Below are 27,894 nucleotides of genomic sequence, written 5' to 3'. Positions count from 1 at the left end.
AGCTGGATCTACCTTACATTAAGGTGTCATCTCGTTTTCACGTACTCCTACCAATGCCACTTGCTATGACGTGATGCAGTCAGTAGAACCCTCGTCGGAACTGAGCCAGTGCCAGACCAGACCCTAAAACCCCAAATCTTGTGACCTAAATAATTTTATCTTTATAATTAGACTGCCTTAGGGATTTTATCACTTATATTTTAGGTTCAGGTCAGGGATCAGGTTGAACTAACTTTTGTTTATGTTGTAAATGAAAAACTGATTAACCCATCAACCAGTAGTGTGCATTTACTGGACTGACATATTTTAGAAATATCCAGTCCACAGAAATTAAACCCGAAGGGGTTTGAAGATGTAGCTTGAGTTAGTTGGATAGATGTTGCTTTCCAATAAAAAATATAACAAATCTTAAAAAAAAAAAGTGATGACTGGCAGTTGAATAAGTTATTCAGAAGTTTGTGTGCTTTCTTCCCACTGTTGCAGAGGCTCAGATGCGATCGCACCTTTCCTTCCCCCTTGCCAACCAAGCTCATCAAACACTGCTTTCCTCACGTAGCCTCCCTTTCCTGAAAGGGACGCCTTAAGATTCTCTCTCCTAAAAGAGACCAGCCATCAAGTACTGCGCCCTTGCACCTCCTGCTCTTGTGCAGGACTGCACACGCAACGTGAAGACAAGGTGTCCAGGAGGTGGGTGGCAGTGGGGTGAGTGGTAACCATGGAGCCAGGAGACGCTGTAGAGTCCTCAGAGCCGGCTCCTTTGCTGAAAAGAACAGCACGTTGGTCGCTCCAAGGAAAACCTGAGTATGAGGGCCCAAATGAGGAAGTTCCAGATTCTCCAGTGACATCTGTGGTGCAAAGGTCAGTGAAACTGCTGGAGCCTGAGGCTCTCACCCACTTTCCAGGAACCTCAGAGTTCCCTAGGATTCCTGAATGGTGTGAGTGGGGAGGAGAGCCCCTGAACACATGACCAAAATAAAAGTTCTTATTTAAAAAAAAACTTATTTATTTTACTTAAAACTTATAATTACAGAGATATGAGAGAGAGAGAGAGAGAGAGAGAATTTTTACTGATGTGCTTTCCAAATGCCATGGGCCAGAGCTGGGAGCCAGGATCTTCTCACACATAAGGTGCGGGGACACTACATCTTGGGCCACCCTTTGCTTTCTCAAGCCTTTAGCAGGGAGCTGGGTTGGAAGTGGAGCAGCTGGGACAAGAATCAAACACTAGTGCAAAGCATTAAGATTAGCTTGCTACTCCATGGTGCCACCAAGCCCTCCAAATTCAAATTCTTAACATCTTTGTAGGTGGGAATGCAGATGTATGCAATCTTTAAGCAACACCTTGAAGCAGAATAAACTGCATTTGAAATGCTTTACTAGCTAATAATATGCAGCATCCTCCCATGGTCTTCCTGTCAATCATAGAAATTTGTGGTCAACAAGCTCTTCACATACTGTTTATTTTTTCAGTTGGCTTTTTGCTTCCTAAGTACTTACACTGTCTTTATATAGTCTAGATAGAATTCCTTCACATATGATTTTTTTAAAGATTTATTTATTTATTGGAAAGTCAGATATACAGAGAGGAGGAGAGACAGAGAGGAAGATCTTCCATCCGACGATTCACTCCCCAAGTGAGCGCAACAGCCGAAACCAGGGGCCAGGAACTTCTTCCAGGTCTCCCACATGGATGCAGAGTCCCAAAGCTTTGGGCCGTCCTCGACTGCTTTCCCAGGCCACAAGCAGGGAGCTGGATGGGAAGTGGAGCTGCTGGTATTAGAACCAGCGCTTATATGGGATCCCAGGGAATTTAAGGCGAGGACCTTAGCCGCTAGGCCACGCCACCGGGCCCCACACATGACTTTGTTGTGACTTGTCTTTGAACAATGACTTTCAGGGGGCAGGCCACTGTGGCACAGTGAGTTAAGCTCCTGTCTGGGATTCCCATGTTGCAGTGCTGGTTCAAGTCCATGCTGTCCCCTGCTTCTGATCTAGATCCCTGCTGATGCATCCAGAAAAGCAGCAGATGACAGCTCAACTACTGGCAGCCCTGGCACCTCTGGGGGAGACCTGGGTAGGGTTACTTGCTCCCAGCTTCTGGTTTTTATAAATATTTGGGGAGTGAACCAATGGATGGAGGATCGCTCTTTCTCTCTCACTCTATCTCTCCTTGTCAATTTGTCTTTCAAATAAGTAAATCCTTCTAAAGGTGTTTGCCAAAGAACATCCACTCTTAATTTTTATGTAGTTCAACGTTTTTATGGCTCATGCCTTCTGTGATGAATTTTAGAGATCTTTGAACCCAAATCAAATTCTTTCCTCTGTTTATTTCTAGAAGGGTTAAAGGCTATTTTTAATTAATTATTTATTTATTTTAATCAATAAATTGTCTCTATGCTTTATTGGAAATCGACCACAAACATGTTGCTTTACTTCTGGACTTGCAATTATGTCTTGTGGGTCTATATGTTGGCTTTGACAATACAAAACGGTTGTGATGGCTGCAGCTTTATAACAAATCTTAAAATAAAAGAATGTCAGGGTGGAGTGCAGCCACCCTTGCTCTATTCTCCTTCTTCAAGGGAAGGAATTCGGACTGTAGCTGCTCACCACCTTGACAGCTGCAGCATTCCTGTAGGTATTCCTTACTGAGTAAGTTTCCCTCTGTTTTCTTCTCTGAATGTTTCTATTATGAATGGAGGCTGGAGGGTTGGGGACTGGTGTCATGGCTCAAGGCTAAATCCTTGTCTTGAACCCTCCAGGATCTCCTAGGGGTGCTGGTTCGTGTCCCAGCTACTCCACGTCGCAGCCAGCTTCCTACCTGTGGCCTGGAAAAGCAATAGAGAATGGCCCAAAGCCTTGGAGCCTGCACTCACATGGGAGACGCAGAGGAAGCTTCTGACTCCTGGCTTTGGGTTGGCTCAGCTCCAGCCATTGCAGCCACTTGGGGAGTGAATCGGTGGGTGGAAAATTTTTCTCTTTGACTCTCCTTCTCTCTGTAAATCTGCGTTACTGATAAAAGTAAATAAATCTTAGAGGAAAAAAAGGAACAGAGGCTGGATTTTTTTAAAAAACTGCTTTTCTGTGTCATCTTTTCTCCACTGAATAGATGTTGATAGGATCAAGCAGAAATCATTAGCAGAAAAATAACAAAAATCTATAAATACTTATAAACTAAGCAACACACTTTTAACTAATCTGTAGGACAAAGCAGCAGCCTCAAGTAAAATAAAAACATAAATAGAACCGAATGAAAATAGAAACCCAATAAAATAAGACTTGTGGGAAGAAGCTAAATCAGGACAGGGAAACTTCTAACACTAAATGCTGATATTAGGTAAGAGGGAACACTTCAGATCCATCATGAAAGTGTTCACCAAAAAGCAGGTGACCAAAACTAAAACCACAAAACAATAAAAATGAAAACAGAAAAACAAAATCAAAGAGACAGAGAGCCGGATCTTTGAAAAAGTTGTTAAGATTGACAAACGTCTACCAAGATTAATATCAAAAAGTAGAAAACACACAAATCACCATCTTCGGAAGGCAGCCAGGGGTTTGGGTCCTGCGGGCACCAGAAAGATGGTAGGAGAGCATCAGAAACATCACACACAAGCAGATCACTGGAGCAGCCCTGCACTATTAACAGAATCGGATTTGCAATTAAACATTTAAAAAGAAAAATTTCCAATTCCAGTGGTTTCACATAAGAATTATACCAAATGGTTAGAGAAGAATTAACACCAATTATCTAAAGGGTATCTCCCAGAAAGTGATGAATTACTCAACGAATTTTATGAAGCTTTTATGCAAGAAAGAAAACTACATATTAATATTCTTTGTGAACACAAACACAACAATCCTTTAAATTATGAGTAACGAACAATTTCCTAGTTGATGTGCAAAAAGAATGCTGCACTGGCCAGCAGGGAAAATCCCACAGGGATGGCACTGCACTACTGGCCAGAGGCAGCACAGGCTGGGCTGGCTTCCCAACAGAGCACCCCTCAGGGTTCTTCCCCATCTGCCACACACTGATTTAGCCCATGCCTGTCACCACAATCACCGCTTCGTGGGGCTCCTTTCTCTGATGCACCGAGAAGGAAGGAACAATGAAGTTTTCAACAATTCCTAAGGAGGCAAACACCAAGATGAAGGAAGGGAGTGAAGGTATCACTTCCGGCCCTGAGATACAGTTCTGGTAGTGGAGGAGAGGATCTGAACTGTGTCTGCTCTTTTAATGCTATGAAAGATTACTCCACCATCTCAATTTTAGATGTGGAAACTGAGGCACAAGGGAGGTTATGTAGCTTTCCCATGTTCAGCTTGCACATTGGACTCTGGAGCTGAGCCACTTAAAGGCCATCCTGTATCTTGGCTCCCTCTGACAGACCAGCAAACTTCATAAAATGATCACAGAAAGCTATCACAAACCTATGTCCAGAGGCTAAAAGGAAATTGAGCTGAAGACCACGACTGAAAGGAAACAGAAAAAGAAACAGCTACCAGGGAGGATGGAGGCACGAGGAAGAAGGGGAGGCGCAAGAAGAGGGGAAGACGAAGGCGAAAACCAAGAAAAACAGAATAGGAAGCAGAAAAGGAAGACATTCCAATTAGAAGAGCCAAAGAAAAACAGTAAAATAAATGTAAAACAGCCAATGGAAAAGAGGTAAGAGACTGAACAAAACATTTTAGCTTAGAATGGAAAACGGGACATTCCAGAGTATTTAACCATCCTTGGCCACAAGAAACAAGTCCCTTTCAGTACCATCAAATGCAAGTCAAACATGTCAAGCTCCTCTAACACACTCGAAATGGCCAGTGGAGCTTAGACAACAAAGCTCACCTTGGGCTTTGCCTAAGTTGGTTTGGAAAACAGGTAACCAGCTTTCAACCAGTGAGCTTTGAAGACGAAGGACTTAGGGAGTACACTTGGTACAGCTGAATCTCAGTTCTTGGATATAAACCCATCATAATCTCATTCAGAATTGCATTGCTGACGAACACATCTCAGGGTTAAAACTGCAGTTGGCTGGCCTGCAACAAGCCTTGTCCGAAAGATTAATGGCTCTAAAGAGGAAACCAATGGGTCTCAGTGTACATGTATCCTAAATAACCATCCCATTACCGGAAGCAGCTGCCAGGCAGTGCTTTTGTTTACTCAGGGAAGTTGGGGCTACAGTGCATACACAGTCACGGAGAGGAAAATATCAGTTCTTCACATTCATAAAGGTAGACTACAGGGAATTCTACTCAATAAATGGTGCTCTCTAGAGAATCTTAAGGTAATGAACAATGGTGAGTTATATCCCCACTGAAGCTTCTGGGGGTTTCTATGTTTCCATTCTCTTTGACACCATTCTACCCCATCTACCAACAAACAAGCTAAAATAACAAACCCTTAAAAGTGGTGATGCAAATGTGAACCAAAATATGCCCACTTGCAAACTATGACTTCTGTTCTCCAGGCCACAGGTGAGACTGGGCCCTGAGAAAGAGGCTGCAGAGGGGGTGGCTGGGATGAACAGAAACGCACAGAGGGAGCAACTGAAAGGGGTGGGGGAAGATTCCACAGCGGGGCAGGGTAGCTGAGCTTCACCAAACGTCAGTGCTGTTACAGGACCACGGGTCACTGCCACTCAGCAACCCAAGGGCATTCCCTCCACAGGCTGCAAAGGCTGCAGACTCCGTATGGAGAAAATGGAAAATCCTTCCAGGGACAACTGTCCTACAGCGGAGTCAGGGTTTTCAGCAGGAGCCGGTGTGGCAGCACAAGCAGTCCCATTGTCACATGGACATCCTGGCAGTCTGCAGAAGGCTCGTTTTTAGGACCCCAAAGGAATACATGCAAAGACCCTCGGGCAATCAGCTAGGAAGGGCACAACCGCTTGAACATGGAGACGGCAAAGTAAGCAAGGATGAAAAGAGCTGTCAAGTCCCAGAGCAGAGCCTAGTAAACCACGCATGTGTTGGTAGCTCTCCCGGGCAGGATTGCTGTGCATACCACCTAGAGCCCAGCAAGAGCAAATGAGAGGAAACTAACCATAAAATCCACGTTACAAGAAAGAATTAAGAGCTTCCAATCAATTGAGAAACAAATAAGATTGATTAGTTCTTTATGTACCCACCTGAATGCCCAAGTTTATCTCACGGTTGCTTTCTTCATGTGGCTGCATACAGATATGCCTATAGGCCACATCCAGAGTGGCATCTAACACCACAGCAGATCACAGCGGCAGCATATTTGGATCTTTCTAAGTTTCAAATCGACAGTACATCAGCTGCGAAGTGAGAGGCTGGAAACAGAAACCCACAGACGTTGTCTAGAAGTGCTTCAGGTTATCCTGATTGGCTCTGGACAACCACAGGGACCGCTGCACGCTCCTCCCTGTATTGTTGGCAATCCTCCCTGGCTCCCCTCCATGCCAGTCACCTGACACTGCCAGCGCTTGCCCTTTCCATTAACGTCTCGGCTCCCAAAGCTCAGACAGGAGACCTGTGTCTAATGAAACTGCTCACGGTCCCGGAAGCTGCTGATAAGCACAAAGTGCTGTGTAGCAATCACCGGATCGACACAACACAGGTCTCCAGAAAGAACAAATACCAAACTCCTGAATGGAGGCTGGCAAGAGCGCCTACGAAATGGACTTTCATACTATATACACACACATATAGACCTACACATGTCTTCACGCAGTTACTACAGACCAACGGCCAGGGTCCCGAGGTTCACCAGTGGCTATGCTGATCTTGTGTTACATCTGTGTTTACTATGAATCTGCTATTTGAAAAAGATAAACATATTATCCTACATTTATCAAACACACAATTCTTTCCTAAGTCAGTCAACCAAAATTTTTCAGTCCGAAGAAAAAGTTGAATTCAATGAATAAAGCTTCTATAAAAATATCCCATGTTCTTATAAAAAGAAAAAAAAAGGGGCCTGGCACGGTGGCGCAGTGGTTAAGGTCCTCGCCTTGCACGCCCAGGATCCCATATGGGCGCTGGTTCTAATCCCGGCTGCCCCGCTTCCCTTCCAGCTCCCTGCCTGTGGCCCGGGAAGGCAGTCGAGGACAGCCCAAAGCTTTGGGACCCTGCACCCACGTGGGAGACCCGGAACAGGCTCCTGGCTTTGGATCGGCATGGCATCGGCTGTTGCACTCACTTGGGGAGTGAATCATCGGAGGGAAGATCTTCCTCTCTGTCTCCTCTCTGTATATCCGCCTTTCCAATAAAAAAATAATAAAAAATAAATCTTTAAAAAGAAAAAAAAAGATGGAAGAAAACCCAGCCACCATTTTGTACACTAAGTAGGCACTGAAAAGGTATCCTCAATGAACTTACTTTTCAATGTGGGTTTCAAGGATATAGAATAATTAAAATTAGAACATGCAGCAAAAATTGCAGTAGATTTATGAAATCGAATACCAGGTAAAAATGTCAAATTCAGTCTCACACACAAACTGATCATATTAGAGTATAACATTTATTTAATTCTGTCATTTCTGATCACATTATAACCAAATTAACCGTGACAAATACTCTGACATTTAAAAACAGAAAATACACAGATTTTCCAACTATTTTACTTACATGTACTTTTCAGTCCCCATGCAGTACTCATAATAGGGAAACAGTGTACATCAGCCCTCTCCTGCTCGAAGGACCAAGGCAGAGGGAAACAGTGCAACAAACTCGTTCTCCAAAAACTGCTCAGAGACACAGGAAGCCACTGTTCCTTCAAATTATACATTTGTCGTACATTTTTCTGTAATGTGGAATTGTAATCACATAGCAATAGTTACCATGAGGCAATGATACCACTTCAGGAAGGGATGAGCAAATAAGACCCAAAATTGAAGAGAGGAGACCAGAGCATAGAAAAGTTATCTGAGAACATCTCTCTCTCTCACACACACACACACACACACACGTACACGTGCGCACACACCGAATGCTTTTAAACTTTCCAGTCGGAGAGAACATGCACAATGTTTTCTTAGTAGATCGCTGTAGTAGATCGCACAACAAATTGGCTTCCGTGTCATCTGCGTTGACAGGAGAATAATGCCGGAGGAAAAGGCGCCGTGCTCGTTATCTTTTAGGTCTGTCTATGTCATCTATAGCAGCTAGAAGTTTCTGTCTTGCCTTCTTATTGATATGGGATCCCAGGCAAACGTTCACCAGGTTGGTTAGCTGCTTCGTTGAATACTCCTGCTCAAAAATAAATAGATAGATAAAATAAGAAGATCCAAACTTAGCAAAGCGACAGACAGGGTCACTGAACCAAAAGCAGTGGGAAGCAACAGATGGCTTAAGCACCACAAACCAGGGAGAAATGCCGAAAGACCACATCAGGGACGCAGGGGATAAGCTGCTTGCTGAGCTGCAGCACCAGGGAAGAGTAGAAAGGGCCTAGGGGGATGGCTCAATTGGCTAATCCTCCCATTGTAAGTATCAGGATCTCATATGGGCACAGATTTATGCCTGGCTGCTCCACTTCCGATCCAGCTCCCTGCTTGTGGCCTAGGAAAGCAGTAGGGGACGGCCCAAAGCCTTGGGACCCTGCACCCATGTGGGAGGCCCAGAGGAACTCCCTGGCTCCTCCTGGCTTTGGATCAGGTCAGCTCCAGCTGTTGCAGCCATTTGAGACTGAACCAATGGATGGAAGATCCGCCTCTCTGTTTCTCCTGCTCTTTGCAAATCTGCCTTTCTAATAAAAATATACACGTTTTTTTTTCTATTTTTAAGAAGAATATATAGTTGCAAGAACTAGCAAAAGAAGTCTCCTGTGCCCATGTCTTTTTCTCAATTATTACACACTTTATGCTTGTTTCTTTGATCCTTTTTTAAAGATTTATTTATTTTTATCGGAAAGGCAGATATACAGAGAGGAAGATCCTCCGTCTGACGATTCATTCCCCAAGTGGATGCAATGGCTGGAGCTGAGCCGATCCAAAGCCAGGAGCCTCTTCCCGGTCTCCCACATGGGTGCAGGGTCCCAAAGCTTTGGGCTGTCCTCAACTGCTTTCCCAAGTCACAAGCAGGGAACTGGATGGGAAGTGGGGCTGCTGGTATTAGAACTGGCACCTATATGGGATCCCAGCGCACTCAAGGTGAGGATTTGAGCTGCTAGGGTACTATGCCAGGCCCTATTTCTTAAACTCTACTAAACTTTGTAGCCACTAAGTAACATTAGGACCATGAGTTCATCCAGTTCACATATTCAAAAATTAGTTGTTGGGCTGAGAATAAAAATGGATAGTAGAAATTTTTGCAGCTTAATTTGGTTCTAGAAGTTGAAAAGCAACCACAGAGATAAGGAAAGACACTACACACCCAGAACTAAAGAGAAAAGGGTATCTCTCTTTACTGATGGTAACCCACAAGATGATGCAATTTCAAAATATAAGGGACAGTTCACTCTATAAAACCTCAGCAAACCAATGGATATCAGTTAGTGAAAGCTCTTCAAAGAGAGTAAGCTAACGGATTTCAGTTGGCCACAGAAAAGGAGAAATCCTAAACGGGACATCATTCTGACACCAAATAATAAAGCCGGGAGAGTGTGCCTTTCCTTGTGGCTGCTGGTCCTCTCTCCCCAGCCCCGAGTCCTCAGAGCTTTCCTTACTAAGCGAACTGCAGCACCACTCTGCCATGAAGCCCACCGCTCACGGGGTCACGTGCTGGTGCTCCAACATCACCGGGGCAGAAGGGAAGTTTTTCCCAAGTCTAGCTTACTGCTCAAAAACAAAACAGCAGGCGCATGTCCACTCTGCCCCCAGCAGGTAGTCACACCAAGCCTGGGCTACATGTGACACTCCGGGCTCACGGTCGTTTCATCTTTTCACAACACTGACAGCACAAAGAGCCTGATAAACTACACACAAAACAATCTCCAATTTCCACACCCAGATAAAGCAGAATTCTAGTTAGCTTTTTCTCCACAATGATTATAGCTAGGTAAATGTGAGCACTAGAGTTGTTAACATAGCAAGACTTTGTGATAATTTTAACACTTCCACACTTCCTATTAAATCCATCTTTACATATTATTTATGTAGACAAATGACATAAAAATATTACTGGAAAGCTCTTCACATGAAACATGCTTGGGTGATAAACAAGAATGCATCAAAAAGTTCATGGAAAAATAGAAAAAAACTCAGTGCAAAACATTTGAAATCCATCCATAGTTTATCCTTAAGACTCATTTTCCAGAAACTTTTTAGACACTTCTTTGTTGAGCTGAACTGCACTGAAAACTCAAGTATTCTAAATAACAATAAATCATTCTTTTTCTTCTACTTAGCCATATATCTGCACAAAGAAAACTATTCTGTATTAAAGGTTAAATTTGATGTAAGATATAAGTTAAAGTCTGCCATTTAACTTTAACATTTTCAATCTGCACAATACATGCCAGTATATTTGGGTGTTGCTGTTTCACTTTTGAAAAATACAAGGTTTATGCTAGATAAGAGCCTATTCCCTATGAATCATTCCAGCATTCCTGTTTTCCATCTACAAGTATCCTGATGCTCACCTACTTCAGCCTTTTCCTGTAACACATTGGTGAGAAACACATGGCAAGCGTTCTGACTCTGGCTACGTTTCTATACGATTACTGCACCAACTCAAACAGGCTCAAAGGGACTTCAACAAGACACAGGGCACTGCACACACAATCTAAGCATGTGGTCAAAAAAAACAAGCTCCCATGATTCTTAACTGGATAATATATCAGCTACACAGCTACACACACACAGGTACAAACCCTGCTTCCTGGCTCTCACCCTATGTTCTTTGATCCAGCGTTCCATGTCATTCTCAGTTAGGTAGTAGGCTTTAATGTAGGCTTCCACAAATTCTTTATCAGGAATGGGTCTAATATCTGTTAGCTTCTCAAGCTTCATTAAAAACTGTTGAAAATCCAATTGCATCAAGGCACGACCCTCATTGCTGCACTTTTTGACATTGGCATATCTAAGAAACACAAAAGTAAGTAAACAAAACTGTTAAGTGATGGATGGTCCGATACAAAGGTGTATGCACTTAACCTTTGCTCTGGCTGCTCTTTGGGTAGAAACAAGAGGGTTACAGGGTTACAGGTAAGGGAGCTTACCACCTAGAGTCAGGAGGAGTGGGTTCAGTTGTACCCTGTCACTTCACTCACCTGGTCTTCAACCTCCTCTTTTGCAAAGAGACTGAGTAACTCCAAGATTCTCTGCTGCTGTGCAAACTACAGTCCTCTTCTCTGCACTCAATTGACATTTTGTAAGGTAAATCGGTGTTCCCATTAATCTGACTGCCAAGGGTTATTCATAAAATCCAAAGTGGTCTTAGTGTTATAAAACTGTTCCATACTAGAATTACTCGGCCCTAAAGCAGCTCATGACACTATCCTCCCATGAGTGCCAGACAAATCGCAGAAACGTAGACACATCGTCCTACTAATCCCAACAGTACAATGCTTTATCACTATTAAGCCAGGTCTCATTTCTCCAAGCAACCATACAGACCATGGACAATTCAATCTTATGGCCTGATGATGGAAAGAGCTGCTGTCCCTTAGGAATTATGCAAGAAAACAAAAGCTTAGGTTGTTTAAAGTGACCATGACCAGGTTTCCCTCCCGCCCTGCAAAGTACCTTATACAGAAATCTAACATATGATACTTCCTTTCCTACATTATTGAACACATGTATTGAGAACACTTTTCAGTTCTGACTGGTGACACAGCACCTTTTATGGTTGGTGACACTGCCATGTTTCACCCAGAAATGCTTAGAGGGCACTCACACATCATCTCACTGTGCCACCTCCTAATACATTCTTTTTTAGAACAAATGAAAACTTGGGCCCAGCTCAGTAGCATATCGTGCTAATCCTCTGCTTTCAGTGCCAGCATTCCAAATGAGTGCAGATGTATGTTTTGGATGCTCCACTTCCAATTCAGCTCCTTGTTTATGGCCTAGGGAAGCAGTGGATGGCCTATGTCCTTGGGACCCTGTACCCAGGCAGACCAGAAGTAGCTCCTGGCTCCAGATTGGCTCAGTTCTGGCCATTGTGGTTATTTGGGAAGTGACCCAGCAGATACGGGCTCTCTTCTAAATTTGGCTTTAAAATAGAGAAATGTTAAAACAACTACAACAACAACAAAAAACTAAGAACTAAAGAGAAACTGATAATGATAGTGTGAAAGTTCAAGTGATGTACAATTCTGAGTCACTGCACATAGTCTTTTTGAAATAGCTGTCCGTACTGCCAGCATTCTATAACAGTGGCAGGTTCAAGACCTGGTTCCTCTACTTCCTATCCAGCTCCCTGCAAATGTGGCTGGGAAAGCAGTGGAAGATTTCCCAAATGCCTGGGTCCCTGCCACCTGGCTAAAGCTGCTAGTTCCTTGTTTTGGTCTAACCCAGCCCTAGATGTTGTGGGCAGTTGGGGAGTGAACCAGCAAATGGAAGACCTCTCTGTAACTCCACCTTTCAAATAAATTAATAAATCACTGGGGTAGGAGGAAAGCACTGTTTTTCACTAAATTTTTCTAAATTTTAAATTCAACTGTAACAAAAATTCATATAAAAAACATATTCTATCACATTTTATTACATGAATGAGCCATGTCAGGACAGGTAATCTTTCCATCTCCTTCCCTTGTCTTTGTGTTTGCAGACTCCCACGCTCCCCTGTTGTAGGTTCTGTAGTCAGAATCTAACATTACTGTGCACTGTACTCATCTTACTCTACTGCAGAATACTGGAACTTGCAATTTAGTTTTATTTAAAAAAATTTTTATTTTAGATGATGTTCACACAATTGATCAGGGTGGGAAGGAGCCAGAGTTAGGAAGAAGTGGGTGTGATCATTGTTTCCAAACTTTCTAATTCATCTTCCCATTTCTGTGGGAAGCGGAGAAATACCCAGCTTCCCTACCATCCCAGTACTTGGTGGGGAAGACCACACAATATCAACCCAGGGTCACAATGGCTCATGTTCCAAAGGTTTTGCTCAGGTGGATGTAACAGTTTCAAAATGCTGACAATCTTGCTGCTCTATGGATGAGGAATCCCTTCCAATGTCTACTGGCTGACACCATTGCCTTAGAAGTCTCCAATCACCCAGATATTTGCTGCCATTGCTTGGCTGAGATGTTCTGTTCTCCATTCTCAGCTGTGGTACGAGATGTCCTCTGCAGGGCCCAATGAGCTACCATGCGCATCATGATCTGCCGTCCAGTACTCTACCTTCTACACTGTGGAGGACCAGTTATCCCAGGTGGGCTTATGGACCTGAATCAGGTGACCTGGGCCATGTCGGCCCCCACCCCTGGGGCTCACAGACCTGGCCCCCACCTTACAGGTGGGCTTGGTGACCTGGATCAGGAGACCTAGACCCTTCCAGGCCACCCACCCCTGCGGTTCACAGATCTAGCACCCACCATACAGTGGCCACAGGACTCAGACCACGAGACCCAGGTCCTACTGCACCTCTCTCCCCCAGGGCTCACAGACTCTACCTCCATTATGTAGGTGGGCCCTAGGACTTAGGCCAGAAGACCCAGGGTCAGGCCGGATCCCTTACCCCTGAGGTTCATGGGTTCAGCACCAACCATGCAGGACCGGGACTCATTAGACCTCCCGACCCCAGGGCTCAAGGACCCAGCCCTCACCATGCTGGTGGGCTCAATGACCTGGACCCAGAGACCCAGGCTCCTTAGGGACCCCCACCCCTGGGGCTCATGCATCCAGCATCCAACACACAGCTAAAATGCATTACTGATTTCTTGTCTGTGTTCCATATGTTATAGTCAAAATAAGCACAGAGAGTAAATGGGAAGATGACTGTTAACATATCTATAAGCTCAACACATGGACAATGCATAATGTTCCCAATGAAACAGTAAAGATGATTGTGAATTCTGCCATAAGGGCCATTACAAAGTCAGTTCATACACTTATCTTCCCTACCTGTAACCTGTCACTTAGCATCTAAGCCTAAATTTAAGGAGTCAAAGATTTTTCACTGGTAAAATATAGAAGAGAACTGCACCTATTGAAGAGTATCTATATAAAGATTTAAATGTCATTATATACCTGTGAAATGTTATATTCAATAAATGATACATCACTGATGTTTGATAAATGTTTATGCTGTGTATTTATTCAAAAGGCAAAATTACAGAAAGAGGAAAGACAGAGCAACCTGTCATGTGCTGGGTCACTTTCCAAACGGCTGCGACCATCAGGGCCGGGCCGGGCCGGGCCAAAGGCAGCAGCCAGGAACTTCAGCTCTCCCTCACGGGTGGTGGGAGTCCAAGTCTGTTGGCCTAACTTGTGTTGCTTTCCTGTCTCAGCAGCAGGGACCTGGATTGGAAGTGGAGCAGCCAGGCATCACAGGAGGTGGCTCAATGTGCTGCAGCACAAGGCCATCTCTGATAATCATTATGTTTCACATTACCCTGTCACCTACTAACTGGTTCTATGTCACCTAAAATAGGGAGGAAAGTATAGCTAGTGAGATGCATAATGGAGCTTAAAGTTTCTTTCCTAATGGATTCCAAGTGCATTTGCTATTTAGCAATATCTCTACCTACTGTCCTAACCCCTTAATGATTTGAGTAGAACATCACTGATATAATTTATTATTGAAGAAAGAAACACATAATGCTTTCATAAATAACTTACCCTTCCACAATAGTTCTATTAGCCAGTCGAATACAATGTTCCCAAAGAATATTAGACACTGGCAAGGGTATCCGAACTCTCTTAGAAACTTCGTTCAATCTTCTATTAAACTGTTCAAATTCCTAAGAAGACAAAAATTGTGGCTGCATGTAAATATCATTATAATGTCACAGTGATTCCCGACAAAACTGGTAAAACAAAAGATTTAGAAAGATTCAGAACTGATCCAAGTAAAACAGAAAGAAATAATGCCAAAGATGATTTGGACTTGCTATGATTGTCTTAGAAAAACAGGATTAAATTATGTCAAATGCAGTACACCACATCCCACCTCAAAAGAAGTCTCATTAGCTGATTAAACAATGTTAAGAATGCTCAATGTTCCGATATCTCAGAAGTGCTACGGTTGTCAGCATGCAATAAAAGAGCTAAATAACCTAATTTGCCTTTAAAAATATCTTTGAGAAACCCAGTTTAAAAAAAAAAAAGTTTTAAACTTACAACTCAGAGTTAATCATCTGTAATATACAGCTGTCTGACAAATTCTTTTTGCTAAATATTCTTGAAAGCAAATAAATTAATTACCAAATGACTCCTAAGCCATGTTAACAGCTGCATCCCATGGTTCAAAGGAAAAAAGCAAAAAACATTTTTCACTACCTACAGAAAGACTGAACATTTTTTTTGGTCATTCTGACATAATTGCATTCAAATTCAGAAAATATGTAACTAACGAAGACAACTCTAGCAGTCACAAGAAAGCAGATGGCACACCTTTCAATAAATGTTTCTGGTTTATTTGAACTATTATCTAAAATATGCTCATCTACAACTACTGCTGTTGACCTTTCTTTCGCAAAACAATTCTAAGAACCTTACAAAGGCTTAATGCAATGGTTTCTTTGAGTTTGCTGAGTACAAAAAGCACACAGGGGCCAGCATGATGGCACAACTGGCCAATCCTCCACCTATAAGAGCCAGCATCTCATACAGGCACTGGTTTGTGTACCTGCTGCTCCACTTCCAATCCAGCTCCCTGCCTATGGCCCGGGAAATTAGGAGGGATGCCCGCAAACTGTGGCCCCATGCACCCATCTGAGAGGCCTGGAAGAAGCTCCTGGCTCGACTGGCTTAGCTTTGGCCATAGTGGCCATCTGGGGAGTGATCCAGTGGATGGACATTCTTTCTGTTTCTCTTTTTCTCTTTAACTTTTCTTCTTCTTTCTGTAACTTTGCCTTTCTAATAATAATAAAAGAAATCTTAAAAAGAAAAAGGAATAAAAGCTTAAGAGTATGTGCAGCATTGTCTAGCAATGGGAGAAAAACAATTAGTAAGAGCCTGGCTGGTCAAGTTACAACAGTGATAACCGTATTATCCCTAGCTCTTTCGTGACTTCCTAAGTCACAAGTTTCCTTAGGGTTTTACTTTCGACAGTTCATCGCTTTTAGTTCAGTTTTAAAAAGCAGGCTGTCCGTTTACTAAGCCTTCCTTTTTTTGTTTGTTTAAAGATTTATTTATTTTTATGGGAAAGGTAGACATACAGAGAGAAGGAGAAACAGAGAGAAAGATCTTCTGTCCACTGGTTCACTCTCCAAGTGGCTGCAGTGGCCAGAGCTGAGCCAATCCAAAACCAAGAGCCAGGAGCCTCCTCCAGGTCTCCCATGCAGGTGCAGGGTCCTACAGTTTTGGGCTGTTCTCGACTACTTTCCCAAGCCACAAGCAGGGAGTTGGATGGGAAGTGGAGCATCTGGGACACAAACCGGTGCCCATATGGGATTCTGGCCTGTGCAAGGCGAAGACTTGAGGCACCAGGCTACCACACCAGGCCCTAAGCCTACCTTTAAAAGTCAGAGTTAAGCAAGTACCTGCACTGCACCTGCTGTTTTGCTTCATGGTATTCACGACTGAGTTTGCTATGGTAAACTGCTTTGGATTTCAAGAGGCGCAATTCACTATTTCTCATTAACCTTTTATTTTAAGATAAAGCCATATATTTACTGGATAAAATAACATTCCACTCAGCAATAAATTCAATGTCTAAGAATGCTTACTGTTTAACAGCTAATAAAATCATTTCAATTTACAAAGAACTCGTCTGAGACAGCAAAACAAGCTGCTCTCTTTTGAATATTTCAATGCAGAAAAGCAACGGAAAGGACAAAATGTCACAGATAAACTTGAAGCCTTTAGCTATCTGCTGAAATGGGGTCAGCTTAATAACCTGACAAAGTGGCACTTTATCAAAGTCATGTCTCCTCTAAGGAAAAAGAACTGCAGCAAGCTGACTTCGAGTAGGTGTGCTTGCTGAAGACAGAGATCTTTCTTCTGCTATCTCCCAGAGTGCCACAGTTAGCACCTGCTAAGATCTCAATATCTGTGTTCCCTGAACACACTGGAATCCAGATGCCCAGGGAGATGGTATTAAGAGGGCAGACCCCCAGTGGGTGGGTAGGTCAGGAGGGCAGAGGTGCCGCAGCTGAGGAACTGTACCTGTCTGATCCCGGAGTGAGACTTCGCAGCCTCCAGAAGGGTGCCGAGTAACTACGAGCTGCTTAGAAGCCACCTGGCTGGTATTTTTCATAGCGACCCAAAAGGACTAACATAATAATATACCACAAAACACAGAATCATCTTTTCACAAAAAGATTTTAAAAACAGAGGCTGCTAATATCTATAAATTTACAAACTATCCCAATTGTTCACACTCCAATCAGCAATTTGCACTGAAACTTCTTGGGTGTTCTACAAAGTTCTTCCTTTGATTATCATTCAAAATCAGTATCTTAGAAATTCTGAAGTTGTGACAATAGGGCTTCAAAATGTCCATGAAAAATTCACATTGCCTTTTAACGCCATTTTTCCATGAATTCCTTAATGTTCTGTCACTTACCTCTCAGATCTCATGGAGATTTCTCAACAATGCTTACTGAGTCCTGGGGTAAGGGATGGCCTCACAGTCACAGCCCAGTCCTCCCAAGGATACCCTAACTTCCTAGGAGCTGGCACACAACATCAGCACCACGGATTTCTCTCTTGCTTCCCAGGTGTTCCAGGATATTATTTACTGCCTGGTGTAGGCAGGAAGAATGACTGTGTAAATGCCACTGCAGGCAGGAGGACAAGAAGAGCCCGTTCTTCTTCACTGACAGAAGATGGAAATCAGCTTTTTCCGAAAGCTGCTTCTGTTTCCTGGGATGCTCTTTCCTCACTCAGCTACCCCATTAGCTCACCTCTGTGTCTCCTTCAGGACACTCCTCTGTTCTCACTGTACGCGCTCCTCTCCCACCCACGTGCCTGCACTGTCTGCTTCCTCTTCTGCTGGCCCATCTTGTTTTTCAAAGCACACCCAACACCTGATGCCACAGCTCAGTTTACTGGGCACTGGCGTGTAACTTCCTGGAGAACGTTGGTGCTGAAGTCACGAGAACCCTGCCAGCATCTCTCCTGGTGCATGCCAAGTGACCTACAAATACCTATTCCTGCACGGATGAGGATGGGGTAGGACGAGCTACAACTCCTGCCACGTACTTCGTAAATGCGCATCACTGAGTACAAAAGAGATATTTGTGTGACACACAGAAAAAGTAACGTGACTTCTAGAAAAAACAACTTGGAATCATCAGGGGCTTGGTTTGTTGCTAATGAACATACACATTAAGCTAAAGAAATAATGTGTACCAGAAATATCCCTGGTCATCAGGTCATGGTTCCTGAGACTGCACGATTAGGAAAATAGCCAGAACATTCAACGATCCAGCCATTACTCAAAGGAGGAAATCAGTGATCAAAAAACCAGAAAGTGTACAAAGCATTCTGTCATCTACACAAGAGCACAAAATTCAAAGCAATCCTAGCTCAACTCACAGACTCTGAACAGCACCATTCAGGAAAGCAGCAGTAACTGCAACCTCACTGTGTCGGTCTGCAATGACAAAACACCTGCCGTGCCACTGTGACTGTCGAGAAAGACGCTTCCCAGAGCACTTGCCTTCAGCAATGCATCCACATACATGTTGTGCTGCGACATAATCTCCTTTACGTCCCACTTCACGTTGGCCATGAGCAGCAGCATCTGCTCGTAGTCGATGGCTTTACCAGCTACAATCCAGTAAATGGGTTTGCGTAGTTCACTGGCAGTTGAGACTGTCTGTAATAAATTTCACAGAAGTGAAAATAATTATTTTCTAAGAATACAAAAACACCAAATATTTTGCTCCTGTTTCTATGTCAAATCTGAAAACACAACACTGTGCAAATGGAGTTTTAAATTCTGAATATATTTAACTTGAAAACAAAGGCTTCTCACACATCACCGTGACTCACTGATAAGCCTGGAACAGCAGCATCACTGGCACGTGGGACTGTCAACTCCTCCTCCAGTTCACCTCAGGAGACCACTACCCTTCCCAAGCACTACCCTATCAGCTTTCAAACTGTCTCCAGCTACCTGAAGTCCACGCTCACCCTGCATGAAAACATCACACCCATACTGCTCAATAAGTCTAAACCTCCCAGGAGCTTCCCAGTTTCCTTGGCTGGGAGGGTTTTGACAAGTGATGTTGCTCCTGCTTCTTGCTCACTTCTTCCCTGCTCCAACAAATAGCACACAGGTACTATGCTCTCTCCCACCTTCTATGCCTTTCCCTTGCTCTAGTTAAGGCAAGCACACAAACAAAACCAAAGCATAACAACAGCAACACTGAAGCTGCAGCAGTCCCATCTTGCCACCAGCGGAAATGTCACACAGGGTCTTCTCTGACCTGAGAATAGAACTGCTGGAGAAAGGGCTTTTTGACTGCGGGCATCACAGCATCCAAGTGAGGCTGCAGGAACTCAAACTGCTCAGCCAAGAACACCCTGAGGGGAAAAATAATCCATTGAGATTGTGGACCAGATTTAACACTTCGAAATATTTTCTACTTCAGTAAACTCCCTGTACCACCACCTGATGTGTCCATTAGTAATATCTAGCTGTACGATAATTACTTCTGAGCTTGTCATTGAATGGCAATTGAGGTGAAAGGAGAATGACTTCAAAGCAGATACTCAGGTGACTACACAGTGTAGACTGCTGCTTTGCATGTTGTCTATGGGCAGAGATAACAAAAGATTTTAAAAGAACATAACAAATTTAAATTTGTATGTACATATACATATGTATATGTATATATATGTACATATACATATAATTTAAATTTGTTGTACATTTAATATATTTATATTCATTTAAATATATTCATTTAAATTTGTTATATATATATTTATATCCATTTTAAAGATTCCAGTCAGTTCTACACAATAGACTCTGATGTTCAGACTCAATATCTAACACTTTTCACAAGTTTGCTCTCAACACAGAGCAAAATACAGCTGGGCTGGGACATCCCCGTGTGCTGCAGCTGGAGGGCGCCAGCCCACAGGGTGGGGGCAGTGAGTGGCTGGGGAGCAGGCCTAGGCCACCGTCGACAGATGCACTGCAATTTTTGCACTATTTTTTTTTTATTTTGTGCTAAGCACATACAAATCCTCTAGTCACACTGGACAACATCTGTGTGTAAGAACTTCTCTGCTTTAAATATATGAATAGATTGGGGGATTTCTAAAAGCCAGGAAGCACTCGTGCTGATGTGTGTATCAACCACACTTAATTCTAGAATCACCATTGTGGACAGGAATGCATACAGTAAAATGCAATGCTTTTTCAGTTGTACTTAGGCAAAGACCGACACTCACACTGTGGTGCAACAAGATAAGCTGGGGCCTGCACAGTCAGCATTTCATATCAGAGTGCTAGTTCAAGTCCTGGCTGCTCCATTCTGCTCCAGGTCCTCAATGATGTGCCTGGGAAGGCGGCAGAAGATAACCACAGCCCCCGGATTTCTATTACCTGTGTCGGAGAGCAGGATGGATTCCAGGCTCCTGGCTTCAGCCTGGTACAGCCCCAACTGTTGTGGCTACTTGGGGGAGTAAGTCAGCACATAGAATATCTTACTCTTAGTCTCTCTCTTTTCCTGTCACTTCTTTCAAAAAAAATAAATCTTTCAAAAAAGAAAGGAAAAAATGTGCATGCAATTAAAAAAAAAGTATAATGTTACTAAACATTGAAATGTCAAACATTTTCTTCTTTCCATTTAAATTTCTGAAAATCAAAGACAGTTTGAAAAACCAACTGGTAATCTCTGTTAGGATGTACTTCTCAGAACAGGCAGACATGTACTGTTACAAGTCTAATTATACAGTGTTTACTCTTAGAACCTTCCTTAAATATTTAACAGCAAAACAACTATTTTTTTTTTTAAACAACTTACAGGGATTCTGTGGCCACCACTCTTTCTGCCAGCCCGTACAACGTGTCCCCAGACGTCAAAACCACGAGGTGACTGAGGTGTGGGCTCGGGACCTTCTCCTTTCTTTCCTCTGAGGCTGTGAGAGTGGCAGCAGGGTCGGCTGAAACTTCCTGAAGATGCAACAGACAGACACACATGCCTGAAAAGGCCACTCTAACAGGAAGAAGTCAGCAGGTTCTCATAACGCCAGAATGCAATGAAAACACTCTGAAGCATACAAGGTTTGCATTTAGTTTCCCATTCCATCCACCCCTATGCTCGCTGTTATGCTTTGTTAACTGCTGGAAGTTTCCTTTCTTCAAAAAGTGAAAAGTTCCTGAATAATATCATCCAACCCTAGACATGCCCACCTCCGCATGACCTGAAGTCAACCTGCACCAGAGACTTCTGGGAATCTACCCACATCTCATAGAGACAACAGGGAAGGTGCCCCTCAAGAATTTGCAGAAAAGGCAATGAGACTGTCTCATTTCAAGTTCAACCCTCCATTAGTGTAAGCAGGGTTAGTAGGTAGTGACAGCACAGCTGTCCTGTCTGTGCCTGGAGACGGAGTACAGGGCAGGCCAGGCTGCTCTGCATTGTCCAGGAGACGTCCTGAGACTCCGGGGGGAAGCGCATGCGGCTCCACAGCGCTGGCTGTTACCTGATGCCATGCCCACCAGCAACCAATCACCTCATTCCTGACTCCACAGAAATGCAGACTATGTCACAAACTAGCAGACTGGCACAGCAAGACTTTTGAAAACATGCTCACTCAACTCATCCTTAATGCACAGCAAAGAGCTCTGAGTAAATCAAGACAATTGCTCCTCTCACCCATGAAGGTGGGGAGAAAAAAAAAAAAGAATGAATAAACGACTTGCACTCACTGACATACTGGCATGGGTCTTTCTGAGGTGGAGGCAGTGTCTTAGGCAAGCAGGTGTCAACCGGCTACTTGGAGTAGCTGCTGGAACAGAGTTTCCAATGAACCCAAGTCTTTCAATAAAGACGCAAGCCGTGTGAACAGGCCCTTAGCAAGGCACAAGTGGAGGAGGCCAGAGACTACCAGCCTCTGCATACCACTGGCTTCAACAGTCACTACATCCAACATCAGAAAAATGGATTTAATAGCCGCACTGCAGGGGACTGAGGGTTAGGGCCAGCTGTTCAGGTAGTGACAGCACCACCACACTGTGAAAAGCACAAGTCCATGGTGCCACAGGCCACAGTGACAGGCTCACTTAAGATAGCACCAGTTCAGTTACTTCAGGGAGAAACGTCATGGGAAACACAACCACGCACATTTCCAAAACAATTCGCTTCAACTGGAAGCAGGTACTATAATTGTAGTATACACACAGGTCTTTCAAGTACTGAAATGGCAATGAATTCCATTTATTTACAGAAGAGAAAATTATGAAAGGAAAAAACGTTGATAGGATAAATGCTATGAACATTATGCAAAAACTCATAGTACGAAAGGATTGCTACTTTTAAAAAAAGTTGTCAGAACACACATTAATATCTGCCCCACTTCCTTTGGCAAAAAGTTTGTATGATTCTGACTGAATTGTAGAATGCAGAGATGCAAGTTTCCCAGCTTTACGCCCGTATTACTTTCCCCCTCACTGAAAAGGAAATAACTCTGCTGCAGCAAAAAAAAAAAAAAAAAAAAAAAGGAAAAAAGTTCAGGAGAAATCCCAGTTCACAGAATGCGATGCTGCCTGGAACCACACGGTCACCTGTGCGACTTACGTGTGGCAGTTACGTGGCCCTACACAGGGAGACATCCTGGCGTCACTCGGGAGCCCCTTCTCTCCCCTCTCTCATCCAGTCACACCCAAGCAGACACTTCTTTATGTGTCTGCTCCGTCACGATGCCACTACTCTAACCAGTCCTCAATCCCCCTTTTTCAATAATACTGACTTCTTATTCCTTACTTAAAAGGCCAAAGTGACAAAGAGGAATGGAGAAAGAAAATTCCCCATTTGCCGATTTCACTCCCTGAGCCAGGGCTGCACCAGGCCCAGGTCAGGCCCTGAGACTCACCACCGGGAGTCTCCCTGGATATGCACATCAGGAAGCAGAAGATGTCAGGTCCCAAACCTGGGGACTCTGATATGTCTGCTGGTATCCCATGTGCTGTCTGACACACGGCACTGAACACTTGCCTCACAGGTCTTTCTGAAGTTCATTCTTTCATGATTCGAAAAACTCATCAAACATACATACATATATCTATAATCTGCAGAGAAATAATTTATTTGTGGGGGTCAGCACTCTGGTTCAATGAGCTAATCTCCACCGTACAGCAACAGCATTCCATGTGGGCACTGGTTCATGTCCTAGCTGCTCCACTTCCCATCCTGCTCCCTGGTAATGCTCCTTGGAAAGCACTGGGAGATGGCCCAAAGCCTTGGGACCCTGCACTCACATGGGAGATCTGGAAGAAGCTCAGCTCCAGCCGTGTGGCCATTTGAGGAGTGAACCAGCTGATGGAACAACTTTCTGTCTCTCCTTCTCTCTGTGTAATCTGTCTTTCCACTAAACATAAACACATCTTTAAAAAGAAGTATTTGTGACACTGAAAGTATTTTCGATTTAGATCCTCATTAGTGATTTGGGGGTCTCATTGGCAGGTGGTCCTGGAAGGGGATGGTGGGCACAGGGGATGTGGCAGGAGCTGGAGGAACACGCAGGTGGTCACGTGCACGCAGGGAGGGCTGGCAGCGTTTTCACTCCACCTCCCTCTTTCAGAGCCCGCTGGATTTGTCCCCCACTTCGCAAGGTTTTTACTAGAAGGCCTTCCTTCCACATCTCCCAGTTAACACTGACATTTTAGGCAGAATAAAAATTACAGTAATTATCTGCCTAAAAGCTGATGTTTACCTTTAGGAAAATACACTTGACAAGAACAAGAGAGTCACAAAAATGTCACGCTGACATAAATAAACGGTGTGTACTTAGTGTGTGCTTAGAAAAGCTCCCAACTGGATCGGTCCTGCACGTCACACCAGTTCACGAAATCAAAGGTGTGTCCTTTGGAGACTTCAGGACTTTCTCTTGATGGCTCACATTTTTTAGCCTTTCTTGCAACTAATTTACTGCCACAAAGAAAATTCTTAATTATGGACTTTTTTGGACAAATTTAGAACACATTTTTGTTACCAAGAATTTAAAGTTGGTCAAGAGTCTAAAAGCAAACAAATGGGTCAGCATCACTGAAAATATAACTAAACCTCACTCTGACAGAGCCATCATGGCCTATGCCGGACTGTCTTCCTACTTTCTTCCATTAAACGTCTCACACTGCGCTCTGAAGTATTAAAGCTTCTTGGTTGACACTGAATTTCTATGATAAATTATTTCAGGTGGCAATGATGCTGTTTTACCTTTCAAAGCTTAAACAGAAATAAAAATGACAGAAGAACTATATGGAAAATATAAATCATCAACAATGTGTTTTTTTTTCTTTAAACTTTAATTGACATGTAAAAAAAGATATAAGGAGAAATATCACATTCATTTAGTTGGTGCCACAGTGATTAGGCTATAAATTATTTTAATAGCCAAAGAATGTACTGAACAGTAAGAAATCAATCAATGTTCTCTGACGGAGCAGATGCAAATTAATGAGATGCAGAAAATTTGTATTACAGCTTTGAAAAACCTGAGATTCGGGTCTAGTAAGTGATGAACATATTTTCTGAAACAACAGTCCAACACCCGTTAGCCTGAATAACAACTCAACATGGAGAAGACACAGGAAGCTCGTGTCCAGCGATGACCTGCCTCCGGCCTCCAGACTGTCCAGGCTCCTCCTGGAGGGAAGGAGGAGTGACTGCTTGCAAGGTCTCCTCTGGGCTGAGGGCCAGGGACAAAGGGGCTCTTGAAAACAAAGTATCAGAGAGGATGAATAAAAACATGGCCCTGTCTGTTCATCTGCTGGTTGCAGCTAGCTTCAAAAAAAAAAAAATGCATCTCTAAATTTGAGAGCTACCCCAGTTCAGGAAAAAATGTACGCATGGAAGGCTAGGAAGATGTGAGACACCTTCCCAGCCAGCAGGAGCAGGGCACCGAGCCTCCAAGAATGGCAGCCTTGGCCCTGCTGCTTATTTGGTCCTGCCATTTCATCACACAGCATGTGGCAAAACCTAAAGAGTAAACTCACCAGGCTGTTCAGAAAGTTAGCAGGAAATGTGTATTTAGAAAAAGTGCGTGTGAAAATTCACGAAAGACACCCACTGTGAGACAGCAAGGGGGAACGGTGGGGAGGGGAGGGAGTTTGGGGAGGGGGAAGGGAGACCCAGCGACTATTAAACTGTGTCATTAAATAAAGGGAGAAAAAGTGTACGTGGATTTGAAATAATTTTCCACAAAAAGAGACATCTCTTGATTTCATTTCCACCAACTTTCCAAGGTCTCCTCAGGCTCACACCTTCAGAGTCAGATCCAGAAGTGTCTGCCAGAGGCTGCTAACTGAGTGGAGGACAGATAAACGCCGGAGCGAACGGCTCGAGCGGCAGTGTCAGACTCATCACTCCTGAGTCTGGTTTCAAGAAGTAAGAAAAATCTGTGCTGAAAAGTTAAGACTTGGAGCTTGCAATCTTTTTTAAGATTCATGTTCTCTACTTGAAATACATAGAGAGATGGAGAGATAGAGAGGTCTTCAATCCACTGTTCACTCTGCAGACGGCCCCACCAGCTCCGAGAGCCTGGAACTCCACCAGAGGCTTCCGTGTGGGCTGCAAGGTCCGGGAATGCCAGCCAGCTCCCACTGCTCTATCAGGTGCACTAGCAGGGAGCTGGATCAATAACGGAACATCTGGGACTTAGGGAAGCATTTCGTTCTGGGATGGGCAGCTTAACCTGTTGTGTCACAAAGCTGGCCCCTGGGTTTGATGCTTTTTAAGACTGCTTTCTCTGAGGTTAAGCTTCTGCCTGCAGTGCCAGCATCCCAAATGGGCCCTGGTTTGACTCCAGGGTGTCCCACTTCCACCTGGAAAAGCAGTGGAGGGCAGCCCAAGTGCATGGGCCCCCTCCATCCACAGTCATGTGAGAAATCTGGGTGAAGTTCCTAGATTTGGACTGACCCCAACCCCACTTGTCTCCTTCTCTCTCTGTAACTCTGCCTTTCAACTAAATAAATCTTTAAAGGAAAAAAAAAAAAAAGGATTCAAACAATGAGGGAAATGGAAGCCACTGTTGTATCAGCACATTCTTCTCACTCTATCCAGCCCCGCCCCTCTTCCTGCCTTACAGCATCAGCACCCATCAGTTCCTGACACTACATCATGTGCGCTCTGCTCCAATCAAATGCAGGAAGACAGAAGTTACCTCTTCTGCGAAATGATGACTTCCCAGCTCTGCAATAATGCCTACCACATTATTTTAATAAACATTTCTTAAAAGAACAAACAATTACATTGCTTTATAAGACCTTCAACAACAGAATTATAGAGCTTCTGAAGAAATAGAAAAATGAATGCTAAAAAGACAGAGAAAAAAAGAAGTTAGAGAAACCACAGGCCTAACGCAGAGGCTGAGAAACATACTGACAACAGAAAACATCTTCCGGCTGTGGTGATCACCCCAAGAACTTGCTCCCTTATTTTAAGCACTCACTTTAGCTTCTACAAAGGCCTAAGCAGCTATGTAATCTACCTTGTTAAAACATGCATTTCACAATCAGATACAGTCATGGTTGGGAGTTACTATCACAAACCAAAATGAACCCAGCACTTTCTCCTTGAATAGGAAAGCCACTGATAAAATGGCAGAACCATTCTCAGCAACACAGCTTTTCAACATATACCAGAGTCCCGGTCATGAAAGCCTGCCACACTCGGGGCCAGGCCAGTTCTGCCTCTAGGCCCTGGCTCGACCTCTTTCCTCTCTGTCCCAGGAATCCCATCCTTGACCTTCACAGTCTAGCAGAAGCCATGCTTCTTCCTCTAGTAATTCTCTGACTCCTGTTTTCTATACGAATCCTTCTCCGAATGTGTACTCAAAGCTGCAGTCATTACCGTATTCCTTCAGCTATATGTTCTCTCTGATCAGGTTCGAAACACTCCCCATTTTACTTTCACTGTGCACGTAGTATAACGCTAAGGGTCTAGGCACTCAATACACTACAGAGAGATGACTGGACGGCTACTTTGTGTTTTATATAACCCAAAGGAATAATTGCGATTTATGACTTACCAAATCAATGAGGCTTTCCTGTATTCTGTTTAGAGTCGTTCTCAGTCTGCTGCTACTAAGGCCAAGCCCCGTTGATTCCAACTGAAAACAAGGAAGACATTTCACATCATGTTGGAGACAAACTTGCAAATGCCAAATCCTCACTTTAACTAACATATCCAGTGAGTCTTCACTGATAGTTAACCCCTAGAGTTTCCAAATGGTGTTTAAATATCTCAACACATCATACAAAGAAATCATCTTTGCCTTTAAGAAAAACAAAGGTCCACTTATTCATGTGCATCAACATTGACCAATTTCATAAATGATCAGAACACAGCTAATCAGAATTTCCTTCTTACAAAGTCACTGGTTTCAATTACAACAGTTAAGACGTTAAGATACTAAAGACAAGATACTCTTTTACGTAAAGGTTACTGTATGTTGCTTCCGTAGAAGTACAATAATGTTTTCAGTGTTATTTTTCTTGTACAAATAACAGACGGCCTGAATACTCACTCAAAACCCACAAAATCTTCCATTAGGATAGGTAAACATTTCTCATTACAATTCTACTCACCACAACAAAACCAAAGCAATGATAAACACCCTGCAAGTCTCCACAGAAGAGGATAAATCAGAGTGACCTGACTTAAGGACATGAAAAGTACCCTGTAAACCCCTGCTGGGA

The 27,894-nt window shown here is 43.6% G+C and overlaps 1 protein-coding gene across 1 annotated transcript in view; it reads right to left on the bottom strand.

Annotated features, from left to right (window-relative positions):
* Nucleotides 1-7,472: 7,472 nt before the first annotated feature.
* Nucleotides 7,473-27,894, bottom strand: part of VPS50 (VPS50 subunit of EARP/GARPII complex) — a 78,616-nt gene continuing 58,194 nt past the window's right edge. The window contains exons 22-28 of the mRNA XM_040965151.1: nt 27,225-27,305; nt 20,999-21,147; nt 19,451-19,547; nt 18,679-18,837; nt 14,691-14,812; nt 10,797-10,986; nt 7,473-8,214 (exon numbers count right to left, since the gene is read on the bottom strand). Of these exons, the coding sequence (XP_040821085.1) occupies nt 8,095-8,214; nt 10,797-10,986; nt 14,691-14,812; nt 18,679-18,837; nt 19,451-19,547; nt 20,999-21,147; nt 27,225-27,305 (918 nt within the window). The 3' untranslated portion in view covers nt 7,473-8,094. The remainder of the gene's footprint in view (nt 8,215-10,796; nt 10,987-14,690; nt 14,813-18,678; nt 18,838-19,450; nt 19,548-20,998; nt 21,148-27,224; nt 27,306-27,894) is intronic.

Source organism: Ochotona curzoniae, unplaced genomic scaffold (genome assembly GCF_017591425.1).
Source record: "Ochotona curzoniae isolate NIBS_2020 unplaced genomic scaffold, NIBS_Ocur_1.0 scaffold_3835, whole genome shotgun sequence".
Taxonomy (NCBI): domain Eukaryota; kingdom Metazoa; phylum Chordata; class Mammalia; order Lagomorpha; family Ochotonidae; genus Ochotona; species Ochotona curzoniae.
Note: the sequence above shows the minus strand (reverse complement) of the source record. Positions and strands in the feature narration are given on the sequence as shown.